We start from the raw sequence: 15547 nt of genomic DNA on the forward strand, positions 1-15547 counted from the left end.
AGCTCCTTTAACCGGAGCTAGGAATCATGCGGCCATCACAGACGTTGGCCGGCTCCGCCCCTCCATCCGTCACCTTTTAGGTGGCGGACTGCAATCATCCCGATCCGATTTGATCGAGATGATTGACACCCCCTGCTAGCGGCCGATTGGCTGCAAATGTGCAGGGGGCAATATTGCACAAGCATTTCACAAGAAATGTCGGCATTTAGCAATGTCGGGCGGACATGATTTGCTATAGTGAATCATGTCTGCCCAGCATTTGATAAATCGGCCCCATGGAAGGCAAAATGAAAGTTGCAAGATGAAATATTTTATGTCTTTTATGGAACTTGAAACCAAAGACATTTATTTCATGATTCATATACAGCATAGATTTGTAAACAATGTTCTAATTATCAATTTTGCTTCATTCTCCTGGTATCCTTTCTTGAAACAGCAGCAATACACTACTGTGAGCTAGCTGAACAGATAGGTAAGCTAATCACAAGAAGCATATATGTGCAGCACCAGCACTTAGCTCCCAGCTCCTGAGCCTACCTACCTAGGTATACATTTCTACAATGGATATCAAGAGAAAGAAGAAAAGTATATAAAATAAGTAAATTGGAAAGTTGTTTAAAATTGTATGTTCTTTGTCAACCACAGAATAAAAATGTAGGGTTTCATATCACTTTAGCCTCCTTTTAATAGAGGCTTAGGAGTATGCATGTGTCTAGAGCACTATATGGAAGCAGTATTTGCAGCAATGTTTGTAACAAAGTTATACATTCAGTACTCAAGACACTTGTGTGTTCCTGAGACTACCTGAGTATTCTCTCATGGCATGGAAGTAAGATTCAGTAATGGATACCAAGAGAAAGTGGAAATTTGACTATAGAAGGAAATTGCATGTTCTGTCTGAATCACGTTTATTTTTAATTGCATGTCTCTTTAATAAACCCATACTTAAAGGTACTAGCACGTACTGCAGTACATACTTGTTTTATATTTGTGTCACATTTTAGATCAATGATACAAAATATAAAGAGTCCCAAGCCCAATATGGCAATGCCACTTATGTAACAAATAAGTTGAGTGTTATTAGTCTCACAAAGATAAATGGCTGCAGATGTTAACACATCTGAAGAGTGTCAGAGCCAGAGAATTTGCTTTTGAAAATAGAGAACCTTATATTGAGTAAAGTAGGGATGTCCAGCTCCAATCCATGAGTGCAGTCACCATAGAAAGATTTTAGAATCTCTTGACCTGATCTCAAGCGATTCAGTTTTTGACTTTTATGGCCTTCAAGTCTTGGTGGTAGACATCCCTTGCTTTTATCAAATTGCTGACAAGGTGTAAAAATGTGGTTTATTTTTATGATATATAGTTTTTTCTCTTTCTAAGGATGGACAAAATTCGCCAGATTAACACGAGCTTTGACAAACAGCCGCAGTGTTATTCAGCAGCTGACTCCCATGAACAAAACCGAAGTGGTCCACAAACATTCCAGATTAGCGGAGGTAAAATGACTTGCAGTTGTACTATGCATGTTATGTTTAGTGAAAAGTAATTTTTGGACTTTGATAAAAATGGTATTAGAAGTGTTTATGTCCCTTTTACATTACTATTTTAAATATATTGTTTTGGTTCCTAGCAGACAAACACACACACACATGCCCGCACACACATATATATATATACACACACACACACGAACACATACACGCGTGCACACACAATACATATATATATGCACACACATACAAACACATACACATGCACACATGAACATACACACAAAAATACACACACATACACGCAAACATAATACACAAACACATACACACACACACACATACAGGGAGTGCAGAATTATTAGGCAAATGAGTATTTTGACCACATCATCCTCTTTATGCATGTTGTCTTACTCCAAGCTGTATAGGCTCGAAAGCCTACTACCAATTAAGCATATTAGGTGATGTGCATCTCTGTAATGAGAAGGGGTGTGGTCTAATGACATCAACACCCTATATCAGGTGTGCATAATTATTAGGCAACTTCCTTTCCTTTGGCAAAATGGGTCAAAAGAAGGACTTGACAGGCTCAGAAAAGTCAAAAATAGTGAGATATCTTGCAGAGGGATGCAGCACTCTTAAAATTGCAAAGCTTCTGAAGCATGATCATCGAACAATCAAGCGTTTCATTCAAAATAGTCAACAGGGTCGCAAGAAGCGTGTGGAAAAACCAAGGCGCAAAATAACTGCCCATGAACTGAGAAAATTCAAACGTGCAGCTGCCAAGATGCCACTTTCCACCAGTTTGGCCATATTTCAGAGCTGCAACATCACTGGAGTGCCCAAAAGCACAAGGTGTGCAATACTCAGAGACATGGCCAAGGTAAGAAAGGCTGAAAGACGACCACCACTGAACAAGACACACAAGCTGAAACGTCAAGACTGGGCCAAGAAATATCTCAAGACTGATTTTTCTAAGGTTTTATGGACTGATGAAATGAGAGTGAGTCTTGATGGGCCAGATGGATGGGCCCGTGGCTGGATTGGTAAAGGGCAGAGAGCTCCAGTCCGACTCAGACGCAAGCAAGGTGGAGGTGGAGTACTGGTTTGGGCTGGTATCATCAAAGATGAGCTTGTGGGGCCTTTTCGGGTTGAGGATGGAGTCAAGCTCAACTCCCAGTCCTACTGCCAGTTTCTGGAAGACACCTTCTTCAAGCAGTGGTACAGGAAGAAGTCTGCATCCTTCAAGAAAAACATGATTTTCATGCAGGACAATGCTCCATCACACGCGTCCAAGTACTCCACAGCGTGGCTGGCAAGAAAGGGTATAAAAGAAGAAAATCTAATGACATGGCCTCCTTGTTCACCTGATCTGAACCCCATTGAGAACCTGTGGTCCATCATCAAATGTGAGATTTACAAGGAGGGAAAACAGTACACCTATCTGAACAGTGTCTGGGAGGCTGTGGTTGCTGCTGCACGCAATGTTGATGGTGAACAGATCAAAACACTGACAGAATCCATGGATGGCAGGCTTTTGAGTGTCCTTGCAAAGAAAGGTGGCTATATTGGTCACTGATTTGTTTTTGTTTTGTTTTTGAATGTCAGAAATGTATATTTGTGAATGTTGAGATGTTATATTGGTTTCACTGGTAAAAATAAATAATTGAAATGGGTATATATTTGTTTTTTGTTAAGTTGCCTAATAATTATGCACAGTAATAGTCACCTGCACACACAGATATCCCCCTAAAATAGCTATAACTAAAAACAAACTAAAAACTACTTCCAAAAATATTCAGCTTTGATATTAATGAGTTTTTTGGGTTCATTGAGAACATGGTTGTTGTTCAATAAAAAAATTAATCCTCAAAAATACAACTTGCCTAATAATTCTGCACTCCCTGTACATAAACATACATATACACACATACATACACACACATAAATATATATATATATATATATACACACACACACACATATATACACATACATACACACACATAAATATACCAGACAGGTTAAGATCTATGGGTAATAAAGTTGAACAAAGACGCTACCCCAAAGAGAACATTGTAAATAGCATTGAGGATCTTGATAGGAAGAAGATAAAGAGTAAGAATGACAACAATAGTTTGGTGTTTGCTACAGAGTACAGTGATAGAAGTAAGGATATTTTCCAAATAGTGAGAAAACACTGGCACCTGCTATCAAAATACAATCCAGAAGTGGAAGCTTTTAAATTGCCCCTAATGCCATCGTATCGACGGGTAAAAAAATCTTAGGGATAATTTGGTCAAAGCAGATGAAGGTACCATTAAACCATCAAATATTAACTATCAACTACACCTAATATGGGCTGTTATCCATGCTTACATTGTGCTCAATGCAATTCCGTTATTAAAGGAAAATTCCTAGCACAAAATGATAAAAGAAAACAACTTACTATTAATGGCTTATATACATGCCAAACTGATTATGTAATTTATCTCCTTAAGTGCCCATGTGTGTTATATTGGTGAGACCACCCAGGCTGCCAGTGATAGATTTAGTCAACATAAAGAATCTATTGAATCAAAGGATATGTCTTAACCAGTTTTTGCACACTTCACACAGATGGGGCATACGGTTAGTCAGCTCCGATTTCAAGTAATAGATCATATTCCCATACATAGGAGAGGGGGTAACAGGGAATTAAAACTGAGACAAAAAGAAGTCTGATGGATTAAACGTTTAAACACATTACACCCTTATGGTCTGAATAGAGATTATGATTTGTATTTGCTTTTATAGATTTTGTTAGGTATGTATTCTGGTGGCACTAGAGGTCACTATTTAATGGGATTCTTAGAAACCTGGACAAGTATGAGTTAATTCAATTAATAATACAGGCTGTAATCTGATAGGTCCAGATACCCTTTTTAAAGTGTATGTTCAGTTGTTTTTAACTATGCATGATTAAGGACCATGTAGATCCGAAACGTCACTGTTTCTAAGGTTGTTATATCCAAATAAAGAAAGACTTTTTCACCTTTGAACAAAGCTGCTGTATTGTGGTGCTGTCACACCTGATGCATTGACTGTATAATTTGGAGTTTTCACTGATACTCCACGGTGATGAGCACACAGTGTGCAAAAATACCTATGGGCATAGTGCTGGACTCTATCTTTCTATTATATATATATATATATATATATATATATATATATATATATATATATATATATATATATATATATATATATATATATATATATATATATATGTATATATATATATATATATATATATATATATATATATCAATCATACTGTGCAAGTTAGTACACTCTCCAGCGCATATCTTGTGAAATATTAATATCACAGAAGCCATATGTGTGTGTGCGCGCATCGGCTGAATATGGGTCCTTATGAATGTATATGACCTAGTGGGGCCCTTAATGGATTCTTGCACCGGGGCCCTGGAGTTTCTAGTTACGCCTCTGCATACATACACACACATACAGACACACACTGTTACGGTTGCCTCCAGGCTGGCTGGAAGTTGGACCGTAGAAAAGGATGCTCCTAGCGCTCACCAAAGAATCATCAGCACCATAGTCAGCAATCCCTGTAGTGATATTAGCTGAAGCTGTCCCCTACAAACATGAGTCAAAGCTGCAAGTTAGAGGGACAGAAAATAGGTCTGATGTGCTGGAGCACACAGCCTCCTTTTTATTGAGGTTACATGCAAACAGGACACTCTCAGGGGGAGGCATAAAATCCCCCATCACACATTTGATATTAGATAGAGAGACACTCCCTTTGACAGGCCACAACATTACTTCAGCAGATAACATTACACACAATAAAACAATGCAGTCCACCTTATCAATACTAGTCTGATTAGACAATGGGAAAGTTGATCACTAAACCTAATTAGAGCTAATCCCAGCAGACTTGTATGTAGAATAGGTTTCTTGAAGCTGAACAAAATTTAACTCTTAATGGCACACAATGAAACTGAACCAAGTGGGAGAAAGCCAGGGACAAGTCATTTCACAGGTCTGGGGACATAGTCTTAAAGGGGGCATTGTTCACCAGAGTCACAATATGTCCCCAGACGTTTCCCAAAGGGCCACACACACCCCACAAAAGTCAATATACTCTCAGGGGCACAATCTTCCAGGGGCCATAGTCATGAGGAAGGAGGCTGGCAAATAGGCTTCTCCAAAATCCAGGGAAGCAGGGCAACCTTCCATTTAAAGGGCCAGTCACAAATAGCAGTTTGTAACATATCTCCCCTTTTGGAGGGAGACTAACAAGGCACCTGACCTTCTGTCGGTCAGTGCCTAAGTTAGTCTCGCAACCCACCCACAAATAAACACTAGCAGCAAAGCAGCCCCCCCACAACAAGTAGCACTGGCCTGTAGGTTCCAGGTTATAGGATGAAAGTGTAGCATCCTCTGCCTTCCTGGCGCAGCTGTGCAAATAGCTGATGGTACTTGGGGGGCAGAGGCCAGCGGCACTCTGCCCTGGTGCCAGCGCTTCTGCTGGGGTGGGGGGTTTGCAGGCCAGTCCTGTAACAAGGGGGTCTGTAGGGCAGAGGCCAGCAGCGCTCTGTTCTGATGCCAGCTCTTCTGCTGGGGGAATTGGGGCATAGTCCTGCCCGGTGGCAAAGGGAACGTGGGGGTCAGTGGGGGTTAACATCTCCACTGTTAACCCTGGGCCCAAGTTAGGAGTTAGCTGGGGAGGGGGAGATTGGCTTACCTCCTCCTCCTGATACTCCGGTGGCCGTTGGGAAGGGAGGTCGATGCTCTCCGCTTCCTGTGGAACATGCTGCGGCTGGGGAGAGAGACCGGTTGTCTCCTCTCCCTGGAAGGCACACTCCGGCTGGGGAGGGAGGTCGATGCTCTCCCCTCCCTGTAGCTGGGTCTGTCGCTGGGGATCTGGGCCGCCTGCCCAGCATCCCTGTAGGGCCGGTAGAGAGACTGCGGTCCCATCTCCACCTGCCTGCTGGGGGTCCTCCCAGGACCAGTCTATGAGGCCTGCTGCCTCTGGTATCTCTGGCTGGGGAAGGGGACTGGTTGTCTCTTCCCTCTGCACGGTATACTGCCGCTGGGGAGGGAGGTCGCTGCTCTCCTCTCCCTGTAACTCTGGCTGCCGCTGGGAAGGGAGGTCGTTGCTCTCCGCTCCCTGTGACTCACTTTCTCGCTGGAGACCAGGTGTCCAGACCCTCAAACTCCACAGTTGGCGCTCAAAGGCTCGTGCCGCTTTGTTCTCCGTATCCAATTCCCGGATGATGCGACTGACTACCTCCTGTGCAGGGTCTGGACCATATCGGACTAGCCGCCTCTTTACCTCTGGAACGAAATCCGCGCCCTCATAGCGACGGATCAGGTTGAGGTGCTCTTCACAGGGTTCTGAATAGTGTCTTGTCAGCTCCATGCTGCTGTAGGTAGGGACGCTGCGCAGTGGCTAGCGTTGCCCTCAATAACTCTCCTACGATACCAGTGCTGTTGTGGTGCTGCTCCTTGCGCTAGGACGCCAATCCCACCGCTGCCGCCAAATGTTACGGTTGCCTCCAGGCTGGCTGGAAGTTGGACCGTAGAAAAGGATGCTCCTAGCGCTCACCAAAGAATCATCAGCACCATAGTCAGCAATCCCTGTAGTGATATTAGCTGAAGCTGTCCCCTACAAACATGAGTCAAAGCTGCAAGTTAGAGGGACAGAAAATAGGTCTGATGTGCTGGAGCACACAGCCTCCTTTTTATTGAGGTTACATGCAAACAGGACACTCTCAGGGGGAGGCATAAAATCCCCCATCACACATTTGATATTAGATAGAGAGACACTCCCTTTGACAGGCCACAACATTACTTCAGCAGATAACATTACACACAATAAAACAATGCAGTCCACCTTATCAATACTAGTCTGATTAGACAATGGGAAAGTTGATCACTAAACCTAATTAGAGCTAATCCCAGCAGACTTGTATGTAGAATAGGTTTCTTGAAGCTGAACAAAATTTAACTCTTAATGGCACACAATGAAACTGAACCAAGTGGGAGAAAGCCAGGGACAAGTCATTTCACAGGTCTGGGGACATAGTCTTAAAGGGGGCATTGTTCACCAGAGTCACAATATGTCCCCAGACGTTTCCCAAAGGGCCACACACACCCCACAAAAGTCAATATACTCTCAGGGGCACAATCTTCCAGGGGCCATAGTCATGAGGAAGGAGGCTGGCAAATAGGCTTCTCCAAAATCCAGGGAAGCAGGGCAACCTTCCATTTAAAGGGCCAGTCACAAATAGCAGTTTGTAACACACACGCATACACATGCGCACACACATATATACATACACATACACACATATATACATAAATACATAGACACACACATACACACACACATATATACATATACACACATACACAAACACACATATATACATACATACACACACATACATACACATACACACACAAACACACACACACACACACATAAATACACACATACATACAGACACATACAAACACACACACATACATACACACATACATACACACACATACACACACATATACATACATACATACATACACACACATACATATACACACATACACACACATACATGCATGCATACACACACACATACATACACACATACACACACATGCATATACACACATGCACACATACATACACACACAGACATACATACACACATATATACATACATACACACACATACACACACGCACACATACATACACACACACAGACATACATACACACACACACACTTACATACATACACACACACATATATACACACACATACACACATACATACACACACACTCACACATACATACACACACACATATATACACACACATACACACATACATACACACACACTCACACATACATACACAGACATACAGTACACACACACACACACACACACACACACACATACATTCCTACTTTTGGTAAATAGGAATTTGCAACATGTTTTTATTAATGTAAAAAAAAACTCTTTTATAAGCATGAAGATGACCAATAATTTGACTGTCTGATTTGGATGACTGATTTGGTTATTTATCTGCAATTCTTAACATTATGCACCTAAAACATTAACCTTCATACAGCGAGAGACCACTCACAGAGTAAGAGGGGACAGCATATTACAATGGCTTCATTTATTTGCTCTTCCCATTTCTCAGTAAGATCAGTGTTTTATGACTACAAAGTGTCTTCATCACATTGTTTAATCTAATTAAAATATTGTTTATCCAGTGTGAACCGGCTTTTAACACTGATTCTTCTGTGCCCCATCTGCAGGTCACGCATGAGAGAGCGATCTTTTATGTTCTCAGCTCCTCAGTTAATTGAAAAAATGTAGCTGTTCCCACAGTGAATAAAACTGTATTTGTATTAAAGGGTTACTTATAAGGAAATGCTTGTAACGAGTCATAGAAAGAATAGGACTGTCATGTACAGAATTGGGGTCTCAACTATGTGTGGGTTTAAACAGGGGCATGAAACCCACATATTTACTTTTTTCATGATTCAGATAGAGCAGCAATTTTAAAACAACTTAGGGCTAGATTACAAGTGGAGCACAATTGTTTAAACCATAGCGATAAAGGGTATATCACAAGGGTTTGCTCTCATTGGGCTTACCGCTGGTATTACAAGTGAGGGCAATCGTGATTTACGCTAGAATCTTTACCACGATTTCAGAGCTGTAGTTAACTGTTTGGCGAAAATAAAAAGTTGCATAAAACAATTAAAAAATACATTACAAAAGTACAGTTACACTCATATTAACACTGTCTAATAAAAAATATTTAAAAAAATATTGCACACAAAATTTATTAGGGCTTAAAGTTAAAGGGCTTTAACATAGAGATACATACATATACATGTCTAAATATGGATATATAAATGTCTATATATGTATACATATGTATTTATGTGTTTATATGTGTACATATGTATTTATGTGTTTATTTGTGTACACATGTATTTATGTGTTCATATGTGTACATATGTATTTATGTGTTTATTTGTGTACATATGTATTTATGTGTTTATATGTGTACATATGTATTTATGTGTTTATTTGTGTACATATGTATTTATGTGTTTATATGTGTACATATGTATTTATGTGTTTATTTGTGTACATATGTATTTATGTACATATGTATTTATGTGTTTATTTGTGTACATATGTATTTATGTACATATGTATTTATGTGTTTATTTGTGTACATATGTATTTATATGTTTATATGTGTATATATATATATTTATATGTTTATTTGTGTACATATGTATTGATGTGTTTATTTGTGTACATGTGTATTTATGTGTTTATATATGTATGTATATGTGTATATATGTATTTACAGACAGATATAAACATATAAACACATAAATATATATGTACACATATATAGACATATAAGTCTGTAGCTGGTCAGTGGACTTTGTAGCTGATAAAAAGGTAAATTGAGAAAAAGGAATGTTCCATAATGTTTTGCAAAACTTCAGTGTTAAAATATGAATTAAAGTTTTTCTTATTAAAGCAACTTGTCTGTGTCACATTAAAGGGACATAAAAACCAAAATTAAACTTTCATGGTTCAGGTAGAGCACATCATTTTGAGACTTTTTGTTTTACTTCTATTATCAAATTTCCTTTGTTCTGCTAGTATTTTTGTTAAAAAAGCATATCTAGGTAGGCTCAAGAGCAGCAATGCCCTTCTGGGAGCTGGCTGCTGATTGGTGTCTGCACACATAAATGCCTCTTGTCATTGGATGTGTACATATCTAGCTCCCATAGTGCATTGCTGCTCTAGAGCTGGCATTTGCAGGGGATAAAAACATAATTATATTCAAGCAATAGTGTAACTGCCCTAACACTAGTGTAATGTCTTTCTGTACTTTTATGTAGCTTAACCAGTTTCAGCATTTATTCCTGTTACTCACATTGGAAAGGGCATCAGATTATATTGCACGTTCAAAAACTCAACACGTTTAGCAGAAAGATATGACTTCTTTCCTGTACACATCTGTAAATAATCCCCTCTCGGGTTAGGTTACTGTCCTTGCCTAACTTCCTGTAGCAAATGGTAGGATGCGGACCGTCCTTTCTACATGATTCATGTATTGAAGAGATCTTTAGATTACCCCAGTAAATAATTCATTGGGTGTTGTTAGTCTTTGGAACCTCATCAAACTGTAAGATAGAAGAAACGCTTAAGTTCCCAGTTAACTTTTCAGCTTTTTGTGATAGCATCATTTTTATGCCATCTGTAAGTATTCCAAACATGTAACCTAAATCCATATATTTGCTCTGTTTTTAGGTAAACTTACCCTAAAAATAGCTCTGTGTTTGATGTTGGTTCTGCGGTCCCTTGGCAATATTACAGCTTCAGTAATTGACTGCTTAAGGGAGTGCGGGGGGCTGGCAGGTGTGGAGGGGGGCACTTATTTGTGCAACTACAGTTACACAAGGAGCATAACAGAAGTGCTGTGTTAGTCTTGGGCTTTCACATGAGAGGGTCTTTACTTGGGCACATATCTAGAGTCTGATCCCATGAATAGGTAGTAAAAAGGGTCCTTAAAGGGACATGATACACATTCATGATTCAGATAGAGAATGTCATTTTAAACAATTTCCCAATTTACTTTTATCACCCATTTTGCTTTATTCTCTTGGTATTCTTAGTTGAAAGCTAAACCTAGGAGGTTTACATGCAAATTTCTAAACCCTTGATGCCTCTTCTCTCAGGGCATTTTGACAGTTTTTCACCACTAGAGGGTGTTAGTTCATGTGTTTCATATAGATAACACTGTGCTCACGCACGTGGAATTCCAGTGAGTCTGCTCTGCCCCCTTATTTCAAAAGAACTGAAATAAGGCGGCAGTTTACAGAGGCTTAAATACAAGGTAATCACAGAGGTAAAAAGTATATTTATATAACTATGTTGGTTATGCAAAAGTAGGGAATGGGTAATAAAGGGATTATCTATCTTTTTAAACAATAACAATTCTGGTGTAGACTGTCCCTTTAAAGTGACATTAACTTTATTATGCCAACCCGTCCTGTCAGTTAACATTAAATTATGTGTTTTTTGCAATTCTGAGAATTATAAGTGCACACTGCAAACTTGAAAAGCCTAACCATACAACATATGTGACCCAACTGGCATCAGCAGAGGTGATAAGATAAGATATACACACACGCATACACATGTACATACATACGCACACACACATATTTACACACACACAAATACATATTCACACACACACACATACACACACATACATATACACACACACACACATATTCACACACACACACATACATACATATTCACACACACACACATACACACACATACATATACACACACACATATTCACACACACACACACATACATACATATTCACACACACACATACACACACACATACATATTCACACACACACACACACACACATACATATACACACACACACACACACATACATATACACACACACACACACACACATACATATACACACACACACACATATTCACACACACACACATACATACATATTCACACACACACACATACACACACATACATATACACACACACATATTCACACACACACACACATACATACATATTCACACACACACATACATATTCACACACACACACACACACACATACATATTCACACACACACATACATATACATATTCACACACACATACATATATACACACACACATACATATTCACACACACATACATATTCACACACACACATACATATACATATTCACACACACATACATATTCACACACACATACATATTCACACACATACATATTCACACACACATACATATTCACACACACATATATGTATACACCCACACACATACATATACATATTCACACACACATACATATTCACACACATACATATTCACACACACACATTTACACACACACACACACACATTTACACACACACACACACATATACACACATATACACATACACACACACAAATATACACACATACACATATACACACACATATACACATACACACACACACACATATACACACACACACACATATACACATACACACACATATATACACACATACACAAGCACACACATATACACACGCACACACATATACTCACATACACATGTACATACATATAAACACATACACACACATAAACACACATACAAACATATAGAGACGCACACACACACATATTCACACACACACACACATACATATACACACACACATACATATTCACACACACATACATATACACACACAAATACTTATTCACACACACACATACATACACACATTTACAGACACACACATATACACACATACACACATATACACATACGCACGCACACATATACACACATACACAAGCACACACATATACATACACATACATATACATACACACACACACATATACATACACACACATATACACATACATATACACACACACATACTTATTCACACACACACACACACACACACACACACACACACACACACACACATACATACACACATTTACAGACACACACACATATACACACATACACAAGCACACACATATACATACACACACATGTACACATACATATACATACACACATACTTATTCACACACTTACATACACACACACATACACAAGCACACACATATACACATGCACACACATATACTCACATGCACACATACACATGTATATACATATACACACATAGTCATACACACACACACACATATACACACATACAAACATATAGAGACGCACACACATATACAGACACACATACATAGTCACACACACACACATACATATACACATACACACAGACACACATACATATACACACATACACACACACACACACCAGCACACACATATACACACGCACACACATATACTCACACACATATGTACATACATATACACATACACACACATATACACACATACACACATACACACATATACACACATACAAACATATAGAGACGCACACACATATACACACGCACACACATATACACACATATACATGTACATACATATACACACATATACACACACATATACACACACACACATACACACACATATACACACACATATACACACACACAGAGATATACACACATTCACACATATACACACGTGCACACACACACCCATATACACACACACATTCACATACACACACATGCACACATATACGCATACACACACACACACACAGATATACACATCCACAAATACATGCATACATATATAAAATTTAAATAAACAGTTTAAACATCAGTTGCTCAATATATTTAATTTTAAAAGACATAGCAAAATAAACAAAATATGTAGATATACATATATACATGTGGGTGTAAATTTCCAATTGAATTATTAACTAGTATTTGACTAGTAATTTCTCTCTCTTGGTTGGTAACTGTCTGGTAAATTGTAAAATTATTTTTAAATAATTCATGCACATTTTTGCACTTTCACTTTAAAGATCTGTCATATAGATCTTGTAAAAATAAAATAAATATGAAGGTTCCAATGGAGAAATAAATACTTGAAAATAATTTTTAATAGCAGTATTCTGAAAAAGTATTTTCTCTAGATTGCAATGCAATCATCTTTATAGGGAAAAAATACAAGAAAAAATATTAAATATTAGGTGCTAGATTACAAGTGGAGTGCTAAATTATTGCGCACCCGCACATTTTTTTTTTAAATGTATTATTCAGATAGAGCATGCAATTTTAAGCAACTTTCTAATTTACTCCTAGGGCCTATTTATCAAACTCCGTATGAAGCTTGATGCCCCGTGTTTCTGGCGAGCCTGTTTCTGGCAAACCTGTCCGCCTGCTCTGGGGCGGCGGACAGACATCGCCGGAAATAGATCGGGTTGATTGACACCCCTTGCTTGTGGCCGCGAATGTGCAGGGGGCGGTATTGCACCAGCAGTTCACAAGAACTGCTGGTGCAATGATAAATGCCGACAGTGTATGCTGTCGGCATTTATCGATATGCAGCGGACATGATCCACAATATCGGATCATGTCCGCTCACACGTTCTTAAATAGGCCCCCTATTATCAATTTTTTTCCCGTTCTTGCTTTTTCAAATAAAGATACCAAGAGAATGGAAAAAAATAATAATAGGAGAAAATTAGAAAGTTGATTAAAATATGCTGTATCATAAAGTGGGTGGTACAATGTACTTTACTGTTTGACACCAAAACCAAATGCAGCCCAATTTATCAGTGATCATAATTAAGGTACAAAAATAGATAATTATTATACTTTATTTATTAAGCGCCAACATATTCCGCAGCGCTGTCCATGGATACAATTCATTTAAATAAAACAATACAAGACTTGTAAGAGACAGGACAAAATTTACAAACACATACAGGAGGGATTGAGGGCCCTATTCCCGTGGGAACTTACAATCTATTGAAAAGTTTAAGATTGCAAAAAAATTTAGATTCCTGTTACTCTCAGTGGAAAGAATGTCAGAATGTCATGTGAACTGTTAACCACACAAACGCTTTTCCATTGTACTTGTGCCATTACACCATTACACAGGCTAAAACTCAATACCGATGGATCAAACAAAAAAATTAACCTGATTGTCAACAACACTATTAATTATTTATCTCCCAGACTCTCTAACTGATATTAACATTGTCCCATCCATCTATCACTCACAAAGCCAGCCTGCCCTCCACCAACATCCTAACCCGTCTGCTGAAAGCAGCCTGGTGCGCCATGTGACTCAAGGGACATCAGAAGCGTGTGAGGACTAATGTGTGGCCTTCATCCTAGTTCTAACTTGGCTCTATACTATCTCTAGATAAATAAAAAAAATCTTTTATTTTCATTCTGACAGTACAATTGTCATGGTTGATATTCCAACAAAGACATTAGT

General features: G+C 38.8%; 1 protein-coding gene across 1 annotated transcript in view; it reads left to right on the plus strand.

Annotated features, from left to right (window-relative positions):
* The window catches only part of KCNH5 (potassium voltage-gated channel subfamily H member 5), a 1175650-nt gene that overhangs the window by 277898 nt on the left and 882205 nt on the right, over window positions 1-15547 (plus strand). Inside the window, exon 5 of the mRNA XM_053697286.1 lies at window positions 1384-1499. Coding sequence (XP_053553261.1) covers window positions 1384-1499 — 116 coding nt within the window. The remainder of the gene's footprint in view (window positions 1-1383; window positions 1500-15547) is intronic.

This window comes from Bombina bombina, chromosome 1 (genome assembly GCF_027579735.1).
Source record: "Bombina bombina isolate aBomBom1 chromosome 1, aBomBom1.pri, whole genome shotgun sequence".
Classification (NCBI taxonomy): domain Eukaryota; kingdom Metazoa; phylum Chordata; class Amphibia; order Anura; family Bombinatoridae; genus Bombina; species Bombina bombina.